Source organism: Pelobates fuscus, chromosome 5, assembly GCF_036172605.1.
Source record: "Pelobates fuscus isolate aPelFus1 chromosome 5, aPelFus1.pri, whole genome shotgun sequence".
Classification (NCBI taxonomy): domain Eukaryota; kingdom Metazoa; phylum Chordata; class Amphibia; order Anura; family Pelobatidae; genus Pelobates; species Pelobates fuscus.
The window spans coordinates 332,124,213-332,145,018 of record NC_086321.1 but is presented as its reverse complement, the minus strand read 5'-3'; the positions used below and the strand labels follow the sequence as shown (position 1 = coordinate 332,145,018).

At 42.0% G+C, this 20,806-nt stretch overlaps 1 protein-coding gene across 2 annotated transcripts in view; it reads right to left on the bottom strand.

Annotated features, from left to right (window-relative positions):
- The window catches only part of PLCG1 (phospholipase C gamma 1), an 85,865-nt gene that overhangs the window by 4,221 nt on the left and 60,838 nt on the right, over window positions 1-20,806 (bottom strand). The window contains exons 17-32 of one of the 2 annotated variants that reach the window (XM_063455714.1): window positions 20,251-20,438; window positions 19,549-19,749; window positions 18,861-18,980; window positions 18,504-18,684; window positions 18,339-18,416; window positions 18,088-18,191; window positions 16,740-16,836; window positions 15,695-15,764; window positions 15,444-15,601; window positions 15,122-15,218; window positions 14,793-15,017; window positions 10,930-11,078; window positions 7,891-8,005; window positions 3,190-3,351; window positions 3,002-3,105; window positions 2,049-2,218 (exon numbers count right to left, since the gene is read on the bottom strand). In XM_063455714.1, coding sequence (XP_063311784.1) covers window positions 2,049-2,218; window positions 3,002-3,105; window positions 3,190-3,351; window positions 7,891-8,005; window positions 10,930-11,078; window positions 14,793-15,017; window positions 15,122-15,218; window positions 15,444-15,601; window positions 15,695-15,764; window positions 16,740-16,836; window positions 18,088-18,191; window positions 18,339-18,416; window positions 18,504-18,684; window positions 18,861-18,980; window positions 19,549-19,749; window positions 20,251-20,438 — 2,219 coding nt within the window. The remainder of the gene's footprint in view (window positions 1-2,048; window positions 2,219-3,001; window positions 3,106-3,189; window positions 3,352-7,890; window positions 8,006-10,929; window positions 11,079-14,792; window positions 15,018-15,121; window positions 15,219-15,443; window positions 15,602-15,694; window positions 15,765-16,739; window positions 16,837-18,087; window positions 18,192-18,338; window positions 18,417-18,503; window positions 18,685-18,860; window positions 18,981-19,548; window positions 19,750-20,250; window positions 20,439-20,806) is intronic. The other variant, XM_063455715.1, reaches the window with a different exon arrangement.

The following is a 20,806-nucleotide window of genomic DNA, read 5'->3' as shown; positions in this document are numbered from 1 at the left end:
CGTGCCTGAACCCCCCTCCCAGATACCACAGTGACGGTCCCCCCCCCCTCCCAGGCTAAAGGTAAGACGGGAGGGGGGATATAATGCCTACTTTATTTATTTATTTATTTTTTTTAACCCCCCAAACACACAATCCCTTCTAATATTCACACACAGCACTCCCACACCCATCACACTCAGCACTCTCACACCCATCACACACAATACGTACGAACATATACATTATACACATATACACACACATATATATATAATATATACACACACACACATATAATATATACACATATATACACACACACACACATATAATATATACACATATATACACACACATATATAATATATACACATATATACACACACATATATAATATATACACATATACACACATATATATATATAATATATACACACACACATACACACATATATATATATATATATATAATATATACACATATATACATACATATATACACATACACACACATATATACACACACACACACATATATATAATATATACATATATACACACACACATATATACACACACACACACACATATATATAATATATACATATATACACACACACACACACACATATATATATACACACACACACACACATATATATATATATAATATATACATATATACACACACACATATATATATACACACACACACACATATATATATAACAGCACCCCTCACACACATACTGCACTCCTAAACACATTACGTTCCAGACATACACTAGATCCCTTACCCAACTCTGGATCGTATACACACACTAGATCCCTTTATACACTCGGAATCCGTTATATACACACATTCACTAGATCTTCTAAACATTCTGGGTCCTTCAAACACACACTAGACTCCTGTATACACACACACACACACACACACTACATTCCTAATACACACTCAGGATCCCTTATAAACACACTAGATTCATTGTAAACAAACACATATTACACCCCTAAACACACACTCTCTACAACCTCTACAAACACTACATCACCTATACACACACACACTATAGCCTGAATGCCCACACTTACTACATCCCATATATACACATTCTCTACAGCCCCTAGCCACACATGCATTACATTACACCAAAAACACAACACGACTAAAACCGACCTTATTAACCGACCTTATTACACAATACCACACCACAATCAGCTCACTCTACACACGCGCAATCCCACAAGCAGGCTCCAAACACATGCACAATACTCTTTCCTGGCCCTTTTGTCTTCTGGTATCCATTTACAGAGACACCAGAGACAAGTTGCAAGGAAACACAGTGCAAGCATGTTATTAAATTTGCTTGCACTGTGCAGAACAAATACAGGGCTTTTTTTCTCATGCTAGAGCTCTTTAGCAGAGTTCTGCGCATGGTCTGCCCTGGAAGAGCATTGACCCAACATGCTCACTTTGAGAGGGGGCGTGTTTGTCATTGGTGATGACGAAACACATCCTCTCTGCCCCGCCCCCTTCTTAGTGGGCCGCTGTAATAAAAAAATGCCCGGGACAAATTTTTCTCCCAGACCGGCCCTGCCTCAGAGATGTGTAGCAATGGGAATAAGAGTTAGAATAATGAAAACAGACTGAGTCTTTATGTACATGTGTCTATATGTACAGAAAGGTAAGTTGCTAGTTACGTGTGTTTATAAGTGGCTAACTACATATATGAATTCATGCATGGAGATTTAACCCCTTAAGGACCAAACTTCTGGAATAAAAGAGAATCATGACATGTCACACATGTCATGTGTCATTAAGGGGTTAATTATGCAAATAGTCATATCATGCTTTATATATCTGCCACAATCCGAAAGTACCTGGTGTGTCACAATCAAATTTAACATAGGACAAATTATTTGTATAATCATCTTTTAAATGGTATTTAATTTTCTTGAGGAGATCCTCTCCCAGACTTTATATTAGTATTTGGGCATTTTATTCAGTGGGTTTTCATAGATGACATTTTTCTCTCTCTCTCTCTCTCTTTTTTTTTTTTTTACCTCCTCTCCCGATCAAAGTGTTCGGATAGCTGTTCCTGGGAAAGCCGGAAATCGTCCAACTGGTGTGATGGATATCTTGATTCAGAAGATCCATCTCGGGTTCGTCCGGTTGCAGGGTCACTGACTCGTTCCCGAGGGGCAGAAGCTCCATTAATTTCTCCATTCTCCAGCTGAAAAAAATAAAAAAATAAAGTAATATTGAAAATTCTCTTTTTATTAGTGTTCACCAACCTTTGGAGCTCAAAGTGTTGTAGATTACAGCCCCCATAATATGCATTGAGCCAGACAGCAGCATGACAACAGCAGGAGTTACAAAGGAGAAACAAGGAATCACAGAAAAAAACATCACAAACCTAAAACCTAACCAGAGACACAAAAGGCCTATATAACAACATTTTGATAAAATTATTTTCTACCGCAATTTGTGTTCCACCACAGAAAACATGGTAATGAAAAGTCAATTCTGACATATTAACTTCTGTGATAGGCAACTACCAACAGACTCAGTCAGATAAAAAACAAACAATAATGAATCATGGGTCAGAGGAGTAGGGAGCTAGTGCAATCCCCTAAATAGCAGCTATTGTTTTATCTGCCAATCCTCACTATTGAACGTAATCTCATGTCAATTATGAGAAATAATTCACAGAGATGATGTAATATTGGTGACTTGAATTCATGATTTTTTTAAGTAACAGGCCTTCTATTACTCTTTTAGGTTGTTAGTGACGGACTTCAAGGGATTCCAATGCTGTAACAAACGAGTGATCTTGAGATTTGTTGTAATCGTCTTTGCCAGATGAGGGAAATATTGTAGATTATCTCATTTATTAATTATACAAAACATTTGCCTCACCCCATCTCTGAAGAAACATAAGACAAACTCACTACTTCCAGACACCTAAAATTGTAACTATGATTTGGATGCGTCTTTACAGTGTTAAATATCTTACCCAAGTTTCCCTCACCTTGGTGGGTTTAATATCCAACCAAATGAGCAGGGATGCTAGCTCCAAATCTTCACTGTAGTTATTCTTCAAGGGGACTGCTCTGTACCCTGCAACCCAAAAGCAAATTTTCAAGTGATCACAAACATTTCAACTCTCCACCCATCCAAAGTTGTCAACTATTCCTGCCGTACCTGGTTTTAGGCCCCGCACCACAAATGAGGCTTGAGCCAGGAAGTTCTGGTCACTAAACATGTCTTCCTCATAGACCACGAACCGTAGGAAAGAAAAGTCTGGATTCGCGACTTGAAAATTGAATGTTTTTTGAGGCCAGACCGGATTCAATCCGTTATCCACTGAGGAATAGATCAAAAGGAGACATGAATGCAATCATCTCGGACACAATAAGGCAAACTTATGTCACCCAAACGGGCGTTGCAAACTTTGCAAGAATATATATGAATGTAGCATATGTAATTTATACAATGCTTTGGTCATCCCATCTGTTTAGTGGAGTGATTACAGCTGACACTGTAAGATAGGGCCTGGAAAAAGGAGATCAAAGTTAAATTTAGGACAAACTATATAAAAAGTTAACTGCATAATTGTGAGTGGTACCTGCAGTTTTTAGGTACATCTTTATGAGAGTCCATCTTGTGACCCCTCCCTAATCTCTCCATCTTTTTGTAGTCCCCATAAATTCAATGGATGCCTGAACTTGAATGGTTTTAGTGTATAGATCATGCCCCTGGAGTCTCACTGCTTAACTATCCGTCATTAGATCACTTTATCTATACAGCCCTAGTCAAATCTCCCTGTACTTACTCGGCCTTCCTAAACACTTCCTGTAAAGTGAGATCTAATGTTTAATCTTCCTTTATTGTACTTTCTTTTTAGTTTAGAATGTCTTATCTTCTGCCCTGTTATGAGGCTGCTAGAGCCTCCCGTGTGTAATTAAAGTTCAATTAACAGAGCATGGGATAAAAACAAAACAAAAAACTTCTAAAGTAAACATACTGTATGGACTAAAAATTAAAAAAAATTTGCGTAAGCTGTATCAGTCGCAGCCAGAGGAGGTGTGGCTAGGGCTGTATGAACAGAAACAAAATGGCGGAAAACTGATCACTGAAAATTGAGACGGCAAGGGCATGATCTATACACCAAAATCGCTTCATTAAGCTAAAGTCATTTTGGTGCTTAAAGTATCTCTTTAAGCACACAAGCCTTAACCTTTAAAACTTACCTGCATTACATGTTTCTCTACCTTAGAGTAAAAAATATACTAATACCGCACATGAAAGGAATGCGGGAACCCCTCGGGGACCCACCCCTACTATTCACCCAGGTTGTGTCACCTAAATTGAGGAAGCCACTGTCCATGTGTTACAATGCCCTTCTCGAAGGCCAGTCCAGAGAGAAGACGTCTTACATGCTACAATGGGAAGGGGAGTTGGGGTGCCAAATTCCCTTGTCTCGATGGCACGAGGCAATGACAAACACAAAACGGGACTCAAAGAGCCTCTCTCTATGGGAGGCATACTGCAAGATTTCTATGCGGTGGTACCTAGTCCCACATAGACTGTCACGCATTTTTTTTTTTTTAATTCTTTATTTTTGAGTGCATGAGAAATACAACATAGCTTACTCTGCCACGACAGCGGTCATAAGCTTGAACATTTCACATTGTGATATAGTAGTGGCATATAAACATTGCACATTTTTATATTATATTAACGGTCAATAATAAAAAACTGCCGACTTTTGATATTTGATACTCGAAATTAGCGTCGGTGGTGGCTGATGTTGGGGTAGAGTGACAGCTTGATGCCATATGTGGGAGTAATTGTGGAGGCCCAAGAGAGTCACGGTCGGGTAGTCGGCCAGTGAAGCTTAGTTGAGCTAGACATTTTACACATTCGGTCAACCTGTCTGGTAGTATTGCTTAACATGCTGACTTTTATATACAATATGTCTGAGGTTGGGCTTGTGCTTATGTGGTGAGCGTCAGGCCGGTCAGTGCTCAGTTTAAGTTGGTGTATGCATAAGCAGTCATGGTGCGTGTTGTTGTTCCTCGTGAGTCACCCCGAGGGCCACTAGACCAACGGGGAGGGGGAGGGAAGTCTGCGTGTGTCCTGTCGTGTTGGCTATGAGTGGTGAGTGGTGGGAGCAAAGAGGCGACTATGTTAATAGCCTCCTGGGGCCGTTTTCCGCAGGTTAGCTGCGGTCACAAAATCAAATGAAGGGCTATAAGCAGGACAGAGCATGGTGCCAAGGGGCAATAGCTGAACAAGTTGTCATACAAAGTCCCAATATAGACAATGTGTAGCTTGAGTGTCTTTCAGGGTGCTCGTGCACCAGCCCCTTCAGGGGGTTCCAGCCTCGATTGTCGTGGCACAAAAATTTTAGCCCTCTCCGGGTTCCAGTCGTGCGTGGGTCTTGCGGTCTTCTGAGACACCGCCTGTTGCATGCTGTCCTGAGGTAAGCCCAACACTGGCAGTATGTTTCGGGAGTCTTGAAGGTCGTGGACCACGTGCTTGTTTTCGCCCCGTACGATGAGAAGAGAACGGTCTGGGCGCCATCTGTATGTTATATTCTTCTGTCTGAGGAGCGTGGTAAAGGGCTTTAGTGAGCCTCTCCAGGCCAATGTGTCGCCCGTTAGATCCGGGAAGAAAGCTAGTGTATGTCCTTCAAATATAAGTTGCGCCCTCTCTCTGGCTGCTGCCATGGTTGCGGCCTTGTCTTTTCGGTGCTGAAAGCGGATTATGAGGTCGCGGGAAGACGTCGCTGGGGCTTTGGGATCCGGAATATACTTTCCAGTGGAATGGCCTTGGCTGCTTTTGGTGTGTGGAGGCCGGTAAGTAGCCTGCGCACGTAATGGGGCAGCTCTTCGGTGGGCAAATCGTCCGGTATCCCCCGTACCTTTATGTTGGCGGCTCTGCGCCCGTCTTCCGCTGCGGTGAACCGCCGCTCGAGGACCGTGGTCCTTTGCTTAAGGAGGGTAATCTCCGATTGTAGGGATGTGATAGATTGGTCGTGAGCTGTTGAGGTGACTTCCAGGGTGTCCAGCCTCGTGGTGATGCCTTGAAGCTCCGTGCGGAGTGCGGCTATGTCCCCTTGGAGTGTGGTTTGCAGGCCTGCAAGCAAGTTTTTTAGCACCGCCGTTGTGATCGGTGCTCCATCAGGATCCTGGGGTTTGGGCACGGCCACCGGTTGTCTCGGTGTTGCTATCGGGTCCTCTTCCAGGGAGTATTCATCCGATAGGTCAGAGTAGTGGTCGGCATATTGGGCCCTGAGGTTTCGAGGGCCTGTCTCCACATTGCCCCGATGTCATGGTTCTGGCTCGGCCGATCCGGCTTTGGTTTTTTAGATTTGCGACCCATATTCTCTCTGCTCTCTCGTGCTGGTGGTCGTGGTTATATTTAGCGTTTTTTTCGGGCTGTAGCAGCGCTTTTTGCGGTAATTGCTCAGGAGCTCCTCCGCCATGCGACCTCTCTGCTTCGCAGTTAGACTCCGCCCCGACTGTCACGCATTTTTAAGGATACATCTGAGCTATGCTGGCGCTGTGGGAGGGGAGCGGGAACCATGCTACACATGATTTGGGAATGCCCGCTGCTGGGGGCATTCTGGACACAAATACAAGGCCTTATATCTAGCACTACTGGTCTCCTACTCCAGCTACGGCCAGAACACTACTTGTTACACATGATATCTGAGTTGACACTACATCCCCACAGAAAAGTGATGGTCAATATACTCAGCGCAGCAATGGTCCTCCTAGCTCAAAATTGGAAGAGCACGAAAATACCCACCATAGAGGCAGCAGAATGGACGTGATTGGCTCCTATGAACTAATGGCTAGCAGGATGCAGGGCAGGGAGGATAGGCACGAGAGGGAGTGGGGCTGCTGGAGACCCAAACCGTAAAAGCAAATAATAGAATATAACACAGAAGGGTCAAACACCAATGTGAACGTGAATGTAAATACAAATGCAAGTGAAATCCTAAAGGTAAAAGCAAGCATAGATATCTATGAGCACACAACTGTTAATTGAATGCAAGCAGGGTTACAAGTAGGACAGGAGTCGGCAGGGTTAGGGGTCTCTATGTCTCCAGCCCCCAAGTTCTGACCCCCTTTCCCCACCCCTACCCCCCACCCATCCCGAGTTCCCCTGTAAGCTCCCCTGGTACCAGTATACCAGTAAATTGGGCGCTTCAACAGTCCAAGTTGATGATACACACCAACCTAACCATGCAACAACTTATGTGTAGATACTCACTGTTACGTATACCACATTTGTAACTGACCATGTTAAAATATTGCTATATACTGTTAAGTAATGATTTATGCATCTAACATGGCCAACTTGCAGAAATGTATGATTTTACCCTGTTTAACTCAATAAAAAAAACTATATACGAAAAAAAAAAAAAAAAAAAACACCTGCATTTCAGTGACGTTTGGTGTTGAATGCTATATTATGGTTCTACTTTGCTCATACATATAAATGAATTAGCTAGTTGGCTTGGTGTTATTTGAGCACCTTTTTATACCCAATTATGTCATGTACAATAATTTAAATGGAGACTTGGATAGGTACCACCAAAAAGTCACACTTTCTCTTGGATTGGTCTTAACTATCCTCTTAAGAACACATGACTGAAAGTTTCCGCCCTGCTGTCGTTTTACTTCTGAAGCTATGTCCTTAAGGAGCTATATATAAAGTGTGCTAAAAAGTAAATAAACAAAGGAATGGTTTTTGTTTAGTGAACTCTATTAAAATGGGCCAATCTGAAAAGGTTTGTTTTTTATTTTTTTATTTCCTTGTGTCCTCTGCAAATCTTGACTAAATATTAGACCAAATACACCATCTTCTACTGAACGTTGTTTCGCTTACCCACAAATTCTGTTTTCTGCTTGGCATTGTCATAGTCCGCACCACAGATCTCCACCTCCACAAATGGGCATACAATGCCCCTGCCATTCTTAGGTAAGTGTCTGGCACCCAAGACCTGTCGCACAAAAAAAAAAAAAAAAAATGACATCATACCACATTCACAACAATTAACCACAGTTGACAAAAATGAGGCCCCATCATTCTTTGCAGTATCAGTCCTATGTGACCAGTGATACTGAAGTGTTGTTGGGCAAACGGCAACCAGGAAATCTATAAAGATATAGTTTATCAAGGTGGCAGAGGATGATGGACCTCCAGCTGACGATAACTACAACTCAAAAAGCACTAACTTAACAGTGGTTTATGGGACCTCTGTATGACCTACATGGCAACCACAGACAAAACTCAAAAGGCCCTGGAAAGGTCACAAAGTTCTCCAAAGTTGTTTCGTAATTACATTTTTTTTTTTTGTTCAGTTGCATTCATCAATAAACTCGAAGTCCAACTGATATACGTCAGCAGTGCTCTACCAAACTCATTTTATTTACCTTTTTTTTATTTTTATTTTTTTATATATAAGATGGCAATTTTCCTATAATGTTCGTTGTTTAATATTTTTATAGATTGTTTTGAGAGATGATGCCAGACCTTATTTGTTTTGACTGGTATACTGTTCACGATGGATTCTGTTTCAACTATAAGCTAGACTATTATCTAAATTTAAGTGACAGATGAGATATGTTGTTATTATACGGTTAGGTGTTATGTTCCAATCCTTATCTATCAAGACATTTTTTTTTTTAGGGCATTAGTTATCACAAAATAAAAAAAAAATAGAAAAAAATAAATAAATAATAATTAGAACAAAATTAGGTCTATAGGGGGCGTGGCTAGCAGCACACTTGACGTGTTTATGTCGAGCTCCTGCTTCACTAATCTAAAATTGACCCAAAAGCCACGAAAACGCTGAACCGAGACCCAAAAACCAAGCAGCAACAAGCACTAGACCCCCTACAGAAAGATGGGGGGAAAAAAAATAAGAAAACCGCCCGCCTAGAGAGCTCCCACCAGCCTGACATTAGGCGATCCTTTGAAAGGCCGCAACAAGCTCCACAGGCCAAAATGGCGCCGAGTAGGCCCCGAAGCGACAGCGAGTCTGACTCGTCCGTGGAGAGGGAGAAATCCCAGACCACAACCCCGACAAACGTGTTATACGGGTCGGAGACGTCGGACTCGGACGACTCACCTTCAACAAAAGGTGATATCAAGAAGCTCCTTCTAGATCTCCGGGAGATGTGGAAATCAGACCTGGCCGGTGTGAAGACTGAGGTTACTGGCATGAAGGGGCGCCTGGATGCAATAGAAACCAGAGAGGGTAAAAGAGACGACTCACTGACAGATACCAGAAGGCAAGTGGAAGCTCTGACACTCCAACTACAGGGGCTCACGCGCTCGGTTACGGCGATGGAAGCACGCCACCGCAAACGAAATGTCCGCATACGCGGAGCCCCTGAAGACATAGGCCCAGAGGCCTTACTGGACTACACAAAGTGGCAATGATAATGGGGGCGAAAACGGACGGGGACACAAGGCCAATAACGGCTGCATTCAGAATCCGGAAATCCCCGACCGTCCCAGCGGATGCCTCGAGAGACATTATAGCTGTTACCCAAAATGTCACAGTTAAAGCGGCGCTGATGGCCTACTCCAGAAAAACCCCCACCATCACCGTGGACAACCACCACGTGAAAGTTTTCGCTGACATCCCATTTACAATTCTACTCGAGCGGAGGAAATTCTCACCGATCACCCGCCAACTGAGAGACAAAGAAATCAGGTATCGATGGGGCGCAACAGGCACATTGGTGGTCCCACAAAAGGACTCGATACTCACACTGTCCGCAGACTAAGACCCTGCAGCATTTATCCAGGCCCTCCAACTGCAGCAGCAGGTGCCCATTGACGGGGCGGGAGAGACAGAGAACCAGAAGACCGAGAACCGGGGAGCAACACTAGGGCTGAGAGGAAACTGAGCAGACAGCACTCACACAACCCCCCACAGACCTGAACGGGCAAATGACTAACTCATGATTTTCACCGCAAGCCAACTACACGGACGAGATCGGCATATAAGGAAACAGCCTAAGGCTACAGACCCTATGCCCAGACTGATTTGCTAAACCTGTAATAAGACAGATACGTAAGAGACTCCAAAGTGTGTGTGTTTTTTTTATTGTGTTTTCATGCTGCACACCATTATGGGGTGGGAGTTTTTGTGCGAGAGGCATAGGCTACCCTTCCTCAGTTATTAGGGACCACCACCCTGACCTGCTAGGTTATCACCTGCGGGTAATAATTTCCTTTATGTTATTATTTCCTTTATGTTATTTTACTGTGAGCGTGCCCTACAGCACTACTTGATCCTTTAAGCTATTTTCGTTAACATGTTATGTTCTTAAGCCCAAATCATCCTAAAATACTGCCCTCACCTTCTCCAGGCAGCGCAATGTCAGTGCCATACCCAGCAGGTAGGCTCTGTAAACCCATTATACCTGCTGCAATATTACCATAAGAATTGAGCTGGCCTACACTATACCAAGCCATAGCCCACACATGTATAGGAGTCAAGCCTGTAACACGCCTAGCATGCACTAAAAGAATGGGACCGACTGAGCCTGCACGTATATAAACGTTAAACGACACGATTGCCACTGTTATGATGAATGTTGCCTGCTACTAACTAACACTAGTAATACTTTATGTACTGAGCACTTACTGCTTACGCTAACATGTCGTCTTCTATATATCTTCACCATATTGTTTAAGCTTTCGTCAACAACACAAAAAAAGTGCTAATAATGTTTGCCATGATACTGTATAAAATGTATTATCACACCGGCTTGTACCAGCTATCGTGGCGTTACAAGCGTGTCTGTTAAATCTAAGAACTCTAAAAAAAAAAAAAAGAATAAAAAAAAAAGAGGTCTATATAAGATGTTGTAGATTTAACACATGAGGAGGCTTCCTCCAGCTGCTCACCTCAATGTAGACAGTGACTGGTTCCAGCATACGCAATGAGCTCTTATCAAACGGATCAAAAGGATCTTCTCTCATGCTGTTTGGTTGCAGGACATAACCACAACGGCCTCCTGAGTGGAACAAAGCCTGATTCATCTGCATGGGTTTATCTGGTGTTGGAAATAAACAGGGGTTAGTCAGATGTATGGTGCAGGGGGAACATATTGGGGCTTATTCCCTGGACACCAAATTAACTAAATGTCAAATGTTAGGGATAAAAGCTGATCTGGTGCAGCCATTTGTCCTAATTCATGGTTAGAACTTTGTGTTTGATGGCACACTTCATCAACCCATTTCGCCCTCTCACAGGTGTAAAGTTCTAATTTTTACCTCCATTAATAGTTTGTTAGTCAATTGCTTCACTGGCTTACCTAAAGCCCAATAAGAGCTCTGAAACGTTGATTTGCTGATGGGAAACAATGACTGTTCGAGACACTAATAAGATAGACTTGTTAGTTTGTTATAAGACTTTGAGTGTTCTTCTTTGTGTAGATCATGGGTAGTCAACCTGGTCCATACCACCACTAGTGGTCAGTGTGGGATTTCAGGTGGGCAGTGGTGGACAGGGCCGGACTGGGGGTACACAGCAGCCCTGGAAAAAATCTATGCCAGCCCCATGTCATTGAGCCTTGTGTGTGAGTGTGTATATATATATATATATATATATATATATATATATATATATATATATTTGTGTGTGTAAATTAGTAACTGGAGCAGGATAGTGGAGTGCAGGGGAATGTTGGTGTGTGCATGCAGATTAGAAGGGGTTGAGTTGCCAGCCAGATGTGAAACGTTATGAGCCACCTCAAATGCTTGTGCACAGTATTATTTATTTATTTATTTATTTAAATTACATTTTAGTTTATTTATTCAAGTATGTACACAACTTCAATTTGTGTGTATGCAGGGACATATTTGTATTGATAGTTTTATGTGTGTATGTAGTTTGTGTGGATACAGGTGCATATATATGGAGCAGGTCAATGTGTTTAAATGTAGGGACGTGTGTGTGTGTGTGTGTGGAGAGTCTGTGTGTGTGAATGCAGGGATATGTCTGGAGGTTTGATGAGCGTAAAGGTGCAGAAGTGTGTAGTGGGTCAAAGTGTTCTTGTGTATGGTGGGCACTGACTGTCTGCGTGAATTAAGTGGTCAATTTGTATCCCTCATTGTCTGTAGTCCATTTCCATCTGCAATAGCTAGTAGCCCATTACTGCCCCATAGTTTGTAGTCTGTTTTTTCCATCCTATTTCCCATAGGTAGAAGAAGCCTAGTCTTTGCCCTCTGTAGTTAGTAGCCCATTCCCTTCCCCCCATAGTTAATAGCCTATGCTCCTCCTCTTCCCCCATAGATAGTACTCAATCCCTCCCATAGAAGTAACCTACTCACCTCTTCTCCCCCGTAGATAGTACTATATTCTCCTCCTAGTACTCAATTTTCCTCCTAACTTCATAGATAGTATACATTATACCACCCAGTCAACCTCCCCATAGATAGTACCCCAATCCCTCACCTTATAGACAGTGCCCCAATCCCCCTCCTCATGGATAGTATCCCAATCCCCCTCCTCATATATAGTACCCCAATTCCCCTCCTCATAGATCGAGCCCTAATCCCCCTATTCATATATAGTACCCCAAACTCACCCCTCACATATAATACCCCAAAACCCCTCCTCATAGATAGTGACCCAATCCTCAAAAGTATTGCCCCAATCCCTCCCCCATAGATAGTACCCCAATCCCCCTCATCATATATAGCACAAGCAGGGAAGGGATGCCGCCGGACGCAGCTATGCTGTGCAGTGTAGAGCCGCCGCCGCGCAGCCGCCGGATATGACGTCATATGCAACTCACATCCGGCGGCAGGTGAAGAAAAAATCTTTGCGCTCGCGGCTCTAATTTCCACGGCCAGCTATGCAGCCGCGGAAGGACAAACAGGAAAAAAATATTTTCCTGTCTTGTGGGTGCAGGCTGCAGCCACATGTCAAAGCGGCCCCAGGGTCGGCGGCCTACCGGGAAATTTCCTGGTATCCCGGTAGGCCAGTCCGGCCCTGGTGGTGGATTCTGCAGAAAATGCCCACTGGGCCTCGAAGGCCGTGGACCAAGGCCGGCAGGGATGATCCTGCCATCTCCCCTGCCGGCCCACGCAGAGCCAGCCATGCTGTAACCGTTCCAAGACAAGTGGGGAGATCAAAGATCTCCCTCACCGGCCCGCTGGCACTTTGTTCCAGCAGAGGGAGTGAAGGGCCTGAGAGGCAGGAGGAGCTGCATGCTAAAGTGAACATGCCACCAGGGCTTGCAGCATTATGTCCCTCCTACTTGGTAAAAGGTAAGAAGAAGGAAGGGGGAGACATTAAGATAGATTTTCACATCTCACCCACCTACACACAGCACAGACCCTATGCACCCCTCCCACACACACTCAGTGCACCCCCCCCCATCACACAAGCTGCCCTCTACGCAAATACACACAGTGCACCCCCCCCCCACACACACACACACACACACACACAGCACCTCACAGACACACATATAAAAAATAAATTAAAAAAGGGTTAAAAAAAAATATAAATATATATATATATATATTAATTAAAGTACAAATTTAAAATAATTTTTTAAAACCCTCCTTTCTTGCGCTATAAAATTAGTTATTGCAGCACTTGTGGGTGGTAAGGGTAAGGAAATTACAACATACAACAAAGATACAAAAGTGGGCGGTAGGGATTAAAAGGTTGACTATCCCTGGTGTAGATTATATATACACACACACTCATACCTCTTTCTACATACAGGCATACCCCACTTTTAAGTACACAATGTGACCAGAGCATGTATGTAAAACGAAAATGTACTTAAAGTGAAGCAATACCTTTTTTCACTTCCCAATGCAGGTACTGCATTGCAATAGTAATTTACAGGCATAACTGATACTGCAACTGCAGATTTCCAGTGATTTTATTTCCAGTGATTTATTTAGTGATTTCCAGTGGGCTTTTATTCAGTTAAAACAAACAGTAAAAAGATTGTACCATTTATCTTTAATGTTTTACTCATCTGACAACCTTAAACTGGGAGGAAAAGTTAAAAAAAACTGCCCACTGGGCCATTTTCTGTCACTATTTGTATTTGTTAGCAGCTTAGTAATTGTTAGCACACTTTATTTAGAAACACCTCTTCATCACTTTAACCCCTTAAGGACCAAACTTCTGGAATAAAATGGAATCATGCCATGTCACACATGTCATGTGTCCTTAAGGGGTTAAGCATTTATGGTTTAACTTTGAACCTTCAGAATTGTGGCTAATGTAGCTAAGCTGCTAAGTCATAGTTATAGTAAATGACAGGGTAAACCCTTTCACTGGATGGCGCCGATTGCAGAATATGGACAATGTAGGGGCAGAAAAAAAATTATATATATGTTCAGCTAGGAGTAGACATTATACATTTGAGATGATTAACCTGTGCAATGCAGAAGGTGTGAAAAGTTCTTGCCCCAAAGACACTGAACTGAGCTGCTCCGGGCGAGAATAGAACCTTCCATTTCCTGTTCATTGGCAGACAGAAGAGGCGCGGGAATGTCTGTACTCGCCAGGCACCTTTACGTACACTCGCATGTATGTCTGTACTCGCGAGTGTACTTAAAGTGAGTGTATGTAAAGCAGGGTATGTGTGTATACACAACTATATCTATCTTGTTGTTTGTTTGTTTTTACTATATGGCAGGGTGGCACAAAGTCAAGAAGGGACACATTGTGACACATAATGATGTTCTCTGCATTATGACAGAATATACCATTTACATGGTAAGATCTATGGTACCTGGAGTTTGAAAATTGAGAGCTACAAGTTGGCTGCCACATATCCACATGGGCATGGGATCATAGTTTGAAGAATCGAGGCGCTGGCCTTTTGGATAGATGCGGGACAGCTGCCGGCGGTTGTACTGCAGAAACTTCTTTCCTTTCAGTTTGTTGACATATTTCTCTGCTTTTGTTTCGGGGAAAGAGGACATATCGCGATAACAAGCCCTCTCTGTTCCAATTTCTGTTAGAAAATATAGACCATCAATACTATGAAACTTCCGCACAGTTACTTTCAGATGTGGATATTTTCATGCAGAATTATTCATAAGTTACACTAGAACTTACTCTCTTCATCAAATGGTACCGGTCGACAATAAATGACAAGTTCTGAAAGTTCTAGTGCAATCTTCTTCCTACGTTCCATGATCTTGCCTTCTGTGAGCTAAAGAGGAAGACTAATGAGCTGAAAGAACACCAGCTAAAAGAACACCTCAGAATAATCAAAACTCCACAGCAAAAACAAAACATAACAGTACAAACAAATATAATAATAATAAAAAAAATCATGCAAAAAAAAAACAAAAACAAAAAAAAGTAGAGAAAGTAGAGGCCAATAAACTGTAGAAAGTTAGAAATATAAATGAGTGAGCAGGTCACTTGGACATACCCGTGCGTCCGCGGTTTGTGCTGCTTCTCTGATCTTCCTCACCCAATCGTGCATATCTTCCAGTGAGTCAGCTGCCACATCAAGCGGACATCGTGTTACAGGTGGGACATTAATAGAGAACACGTACGGACGATTATTCATGCCCTCATGTCGGATAGCTGGAAGGAAGATTGGCCAGAAAGAAGAGCATTATAAGCAACTAGCTAACCGTTTCATCTCAATATACCTCAAGCTGAATGAGGTGACCTTACCGATCTGACAATTTGGCACTTCCAAGACACCTCCCAATAGATCTCCGAGAGGACTGTTCTCATCCAGTTGCTGTGAAAGTTCAAAAACGTGATTAAGTGAAATTCCCATGAATCCAGATTTCTAATCATGCTAGAAGAAATAACATGTGTGCTGGGTGAACACTGCGTCTGGATGATGCATGGTGACTTGTTGGGGGGTGGTGAGGAATACCTAAAAAGAGATTGTGATGTCTTTATGAGATGAGTGCATTTCTGGAGTTTGCCTGGGGATTGTCCATCTGCCGTGTTGGTCAAAAATGAAATAAATGTGTGAGGCCTGAACGAGAAATGTGTCTGTGGTGTTTGTGGTAGGACAGCAAGAATATATTTTGTTCCTGTGAAGATAATGAATCTGCTGTATGCCAGGAAGTTAATGTAGAAGTGAAAATGCCTGGCCTCTGAATGGGTAGTGTCTGTATTTGTAAAGTCCTGGTAAGTGCAATGAAATTGTTTCATCTGTGAAAAGTAAATATGGTGGGAAGATTTAGAGCTATACTGTTCTGGATGCAAAGTGCAACATTGTGAGAGACATTCTATGGTTTACCATAATGGTTGCCCCATATTTAGCTCTTTGCCCCAGAATAGCACCTATTTTGCACTGATAAATCTTCCTGCAAAAAGAACAGGGCTTGGGTCGGGGCCGGGGTCCAACTGGATTTACTTAATAAGAGAAATTTAACGTGTCAGGGTTATTCCGTGAAGTGTAAATTGTTGGAATTTTGAAGTTTATTTTAAAAGTTTATGGCAAAATTGTTGAATTAGAAAAAGTGTACCAGAGATGTACGTTTTCCCTTTCTGCATTTTTTTTCCTAAAAAACTCACAATTAAAAAAAACTTATGAACAGTAAATAGTAAATAGTCCTATTGCTTAATAATAGAAAGCAGGATTTAATTGGTGAAGATTTGGATCTGTAGTATATATTAATGCATGTTTTATCTTTTCCCAGTTCTATCTCCATCCCTACCACAAATACTATGACCACTAGGAGTATGTATCGTCACATACCTGCCGTTCTGGCTCAGGCTCAGCTGGACTAAAAATCTCCTCGACATAGTTGGAGGGGAACCACATTTGTTTTTTGCCCCCGTAGTCTCCTCGCCACCTGCAAGTAAAAAAGTGAGTACATGATGCACAAGCTAAAAAGCCATGGCAAGACCAGCCAGGGCTAGACAATGGCAAACAAACAGATAGGCCACTCTTCCCCACTGGCATCTACTTTTAACACCCAAGTCACATAAAGCTCTCTACCTTGCTGAAGTGCTTTATGCGTTGGCAGTCTGTTATACTTCTGACTGTTTATAAAACTACAAATTTCAATAGTAAATCACCACTTTTACAAAAAAAACATTTTTTTTTTTTTATATATTTTGTTTCAAATTTCCGAAGACTCTTCCCTGCTGTCAGACAGCTGGGAAAGTTTTCTTCTGCTAGCTCACAAAGCTAACAAAAACAGAAGGCGCTCAATGCTTGCACGTGCCCGCTTTCCATTCATCTTAGTGAGCTCTACTACAGTTTATTGAAAAGCACTGTAAAGGTACGATCGCGCACACACACGCTCACAGCTCTAGCACAGAGGTTTCTCAATGGGGAACCTCAGAATAATGTATTCCAGCAGGTCTGCAGCTAGGTTGGTCAAATTATTAAATCATTTTTATGGAGTGAGTGTTATTTTAAAGAAGGATTGACATTTGTTCTTAAAGTAACAGTTCTCCAATTTCCTCACCCTAATAAACGCTATTACCAGGATGATGTATGCAGTGGGGGTCAGTATACCACACTTCCCTCTGCAGCATTTCGGGCCGTGTGACATCATCAGTACACGACGCTCTGGGTGTATACAGGAGAGCTCAGACATGTGCTTACAATGTGCTGTATGAGCACATGAACTCTTGCACTATTCTTTAGAGCCATATGCATCCATAAAAGCATCATGGGAGTTAAAGTAAACTCTGGCTGTGCCAGGAAAGACTTTCACACAATGTAAATATTAAAAAGAAAGAAACCCAAAACATATACTTTAACTTTTAGTTAACTAAGGAGCTGTGCAAATTTTGTGCCATTTTAATTCAGAAATTTCACTCCACCCCGAAACAAAAAGCTTTTTACACAAAACAAAAAGATGTCTCTTTGACACCATCAAGCATGCAAATACAATGTCAAAACAGAAATGCAATTCAATTATATATAAAGTTGAGATCATCATTCCAGGTGGTGGAAAGTCTGAATTTAAAGTAAATATTTAAACCAGACGAGAAAGCATTATATCCAGTTTAAGGATCTGACGTACGTGAATATACAATAAAAGGTTTGTAGCAGAGGCCCAAAGAAGGAGCCAGTTACTTCCTTTGCTTACCATCCACCCTCCTGCTTCTCCACGTTCTGGATAATGGCGTTTTTGGTGAAAGTGAGCTCATCTTCTCTCTGGGCTTTATAATCAAACAAGGCCCTGACAGAGCACTGGGGAGACACAGAAGGATAAAAGTCGGAATGAAAGGATGAGGTATTGACATGGGAGAGACAGAGGGTCATAGTAAAGGAGAAGAAGGGCACACCTAGCACAGTTACAACCTTTAGATACAATATAGCACTGTTAGTCATTCCTACCTTGAATGTCGGCATTGGATTGGCCTCCACGTAGAATTCCGGATTCCGTCCTTCATACAAAGCTCCATAGTCTGGTTCCTAAACCACCAGAAGAGAATGTTTAAACCTACAAAACTAATTTACACTTATTGTCCCTTTGTGTAACTTTTTTACTCTCGTACTCACTGCTGTTCCAATCTTTTCCAGGGTCTCCTCATTGATTGGGTATCGCAATTTCATTTTACGGTACAGAGGGTGTTTCTCATAGTAACTGATTAGATCCACCAGGCTGTCGAACTCCGAGCTTCCCAAGACAACACTTTGACCTTCCTGTTGCACTCGGCAGTGCTTGATCTTTCCCTCTGCTCTGCAAAGGAGACAAGAAAGGAGAAAACATTTGAAAAAAAATAATAAATTAGACCCATACAGTTCAAGGTAAAGTATATAGGTGAAGTGTTAGGAAGGGAATAGAGAGAAGGTGTACATTTACTTTAATGCACCATAGAAGTCACGTGGATATTGAATGCCTGAGGGGTCTCTTACCGGAATGATATGGCATATGAGTTGGGCTCACTCCTCTTGCGCACCAGGAAAGCACCATCCCGAGGTACTCTCATCAGCATATGCTCGGCTTGTTGTCTTGTGAGGGTAGCATGGTACCACCTGTGGAAGTAACCATTGAAAAAAAAAACAACGGTCACAAAGTTTTTGAAACTTGACATTAGACATAATACTGATTAACCTATTCCCTATTTTTACTACCTTGAGATCTTTCTCTCCTGCACTGTGGGCAGTGACCTCTTCTTGCCAATCAAGGGGGTATAACCCAGCATTGACATTAAATACATACTGTTCACTCAAGTTTTGCACAATGTCATGGTCACCAACCTCTAAGATGGAACGTGATAACATCACCACCACCACCAAAATCTTGATGCTTGGTATAAAATTATGTGGAACGGATTGTCAATGCTGATGTTCGAGCAATCCAAATAAGAGAATATTTCCATTCTTTTGGTTTATAAATTTATCATGTAGATAAAACATCCAACTGTTTCCTTATGGACTGTTCTATCCAGAAACATTCCAACATCTGCTGTCTTTGAAGTGTGACTTATTCATTCTTCCGACACTTCTACTCTATCGATATACTCAATGTAGACAAGCTATCTGACTATCTTCTGTACTCTTGGCCTAAATCACCCTCCTACGAGACATTCCCATCACTCACTCTTTGCTTTCATGGGCGTTGGTTTGTGGGACTGGCTCAGTCAACCTCATCTCAAACTCGTTACACCGTAAGGGCATCTGCTGGTAATGAGTGATTAGGGCATAGAGACTTTCAAACACCAGGTTATCTGTTAGGAAGAACTTGGGACTTCCTGCCTCTTGTCTGGAGTGGATCCTGCAATGTTGGACCTTTCCGTTCCTCCTGGATTGAAAAAAAAAAAATGGTAGCGAATCAGTAAACACACGCTTCATTACATACATACACATGCACTAAATATTTTGTAAATAAATCAAAAGCAGATCTGATGCATTCAGGTTATTCATGAAAACAGCTCTACATTTGCAAAGTCTCAAGCCATGGGACAATGTTTCCTTCTAACATGCCCGATCTAGTTATTATTACAATACCCTTTAGCAATGACAGATTCAATGTAGTAATCTCGGTTTTTTTTTGTTTCCATGAGATCCAAAAATATAGTACAAAGTAAATATTTATCAAGTAAGGATCATTGGAACTCCAGCTCAACACTTAAAGAGAAACAGTCTCTTTTAGTATTCAATGCTACCGACAAAATGCAATAGACACATTTTTCCCCACCTCTTTTAAAAGTAAAGCTGAATATTGAAACTGGCAAAATGTCAGATTAGGATGAAGTAAGCAAAGTTTTTGACCTTGTTCCCACTTCCAAAATAGCACCCTTACCAGAACGATAGCGTGTAATCTCCTACAAAGGTCTCGCTCTCCCGAACCAGAAAGGAGCCATCTGGTGCCCCTGTCTCGATGCAGTAATCAGTCAGCAGACGCTCTGCAATGTGTCTGCCATCACGACCTGCCCCCAACTTCCCATGAAACCATTTCTCCGTAGAGTGCAATTCCGAACTATTACTGGCCTGAAGAACAATGTAAAGTTAATGATTGCTAATACACAGTGAATTAAAAAATATTACATAAGACCTTTAAATGAATGGTTCAAATTGCTAAAGTAGTTCATTATAACAAAATACTGATGAGTTCACATAACCATGTAGCAGTTCTATGGAACATTTTGGTGCCTTCAAAGGTTAATTTAATCTTTACCAAAGCTTGGAAAAGGTAGCTAAATACACAAAGTTGCATTTGCATGAATCTTAACTAACCTCTTGTACCACAAAGTGCTCCATTTTTGCCAAAGGCCATGCACTTCCATAATTTAGTTTCAATTTATCCACAGAAGAATTTGAGTGTAGATAATAACAATGATCTAGCTATAAAGCTCCCT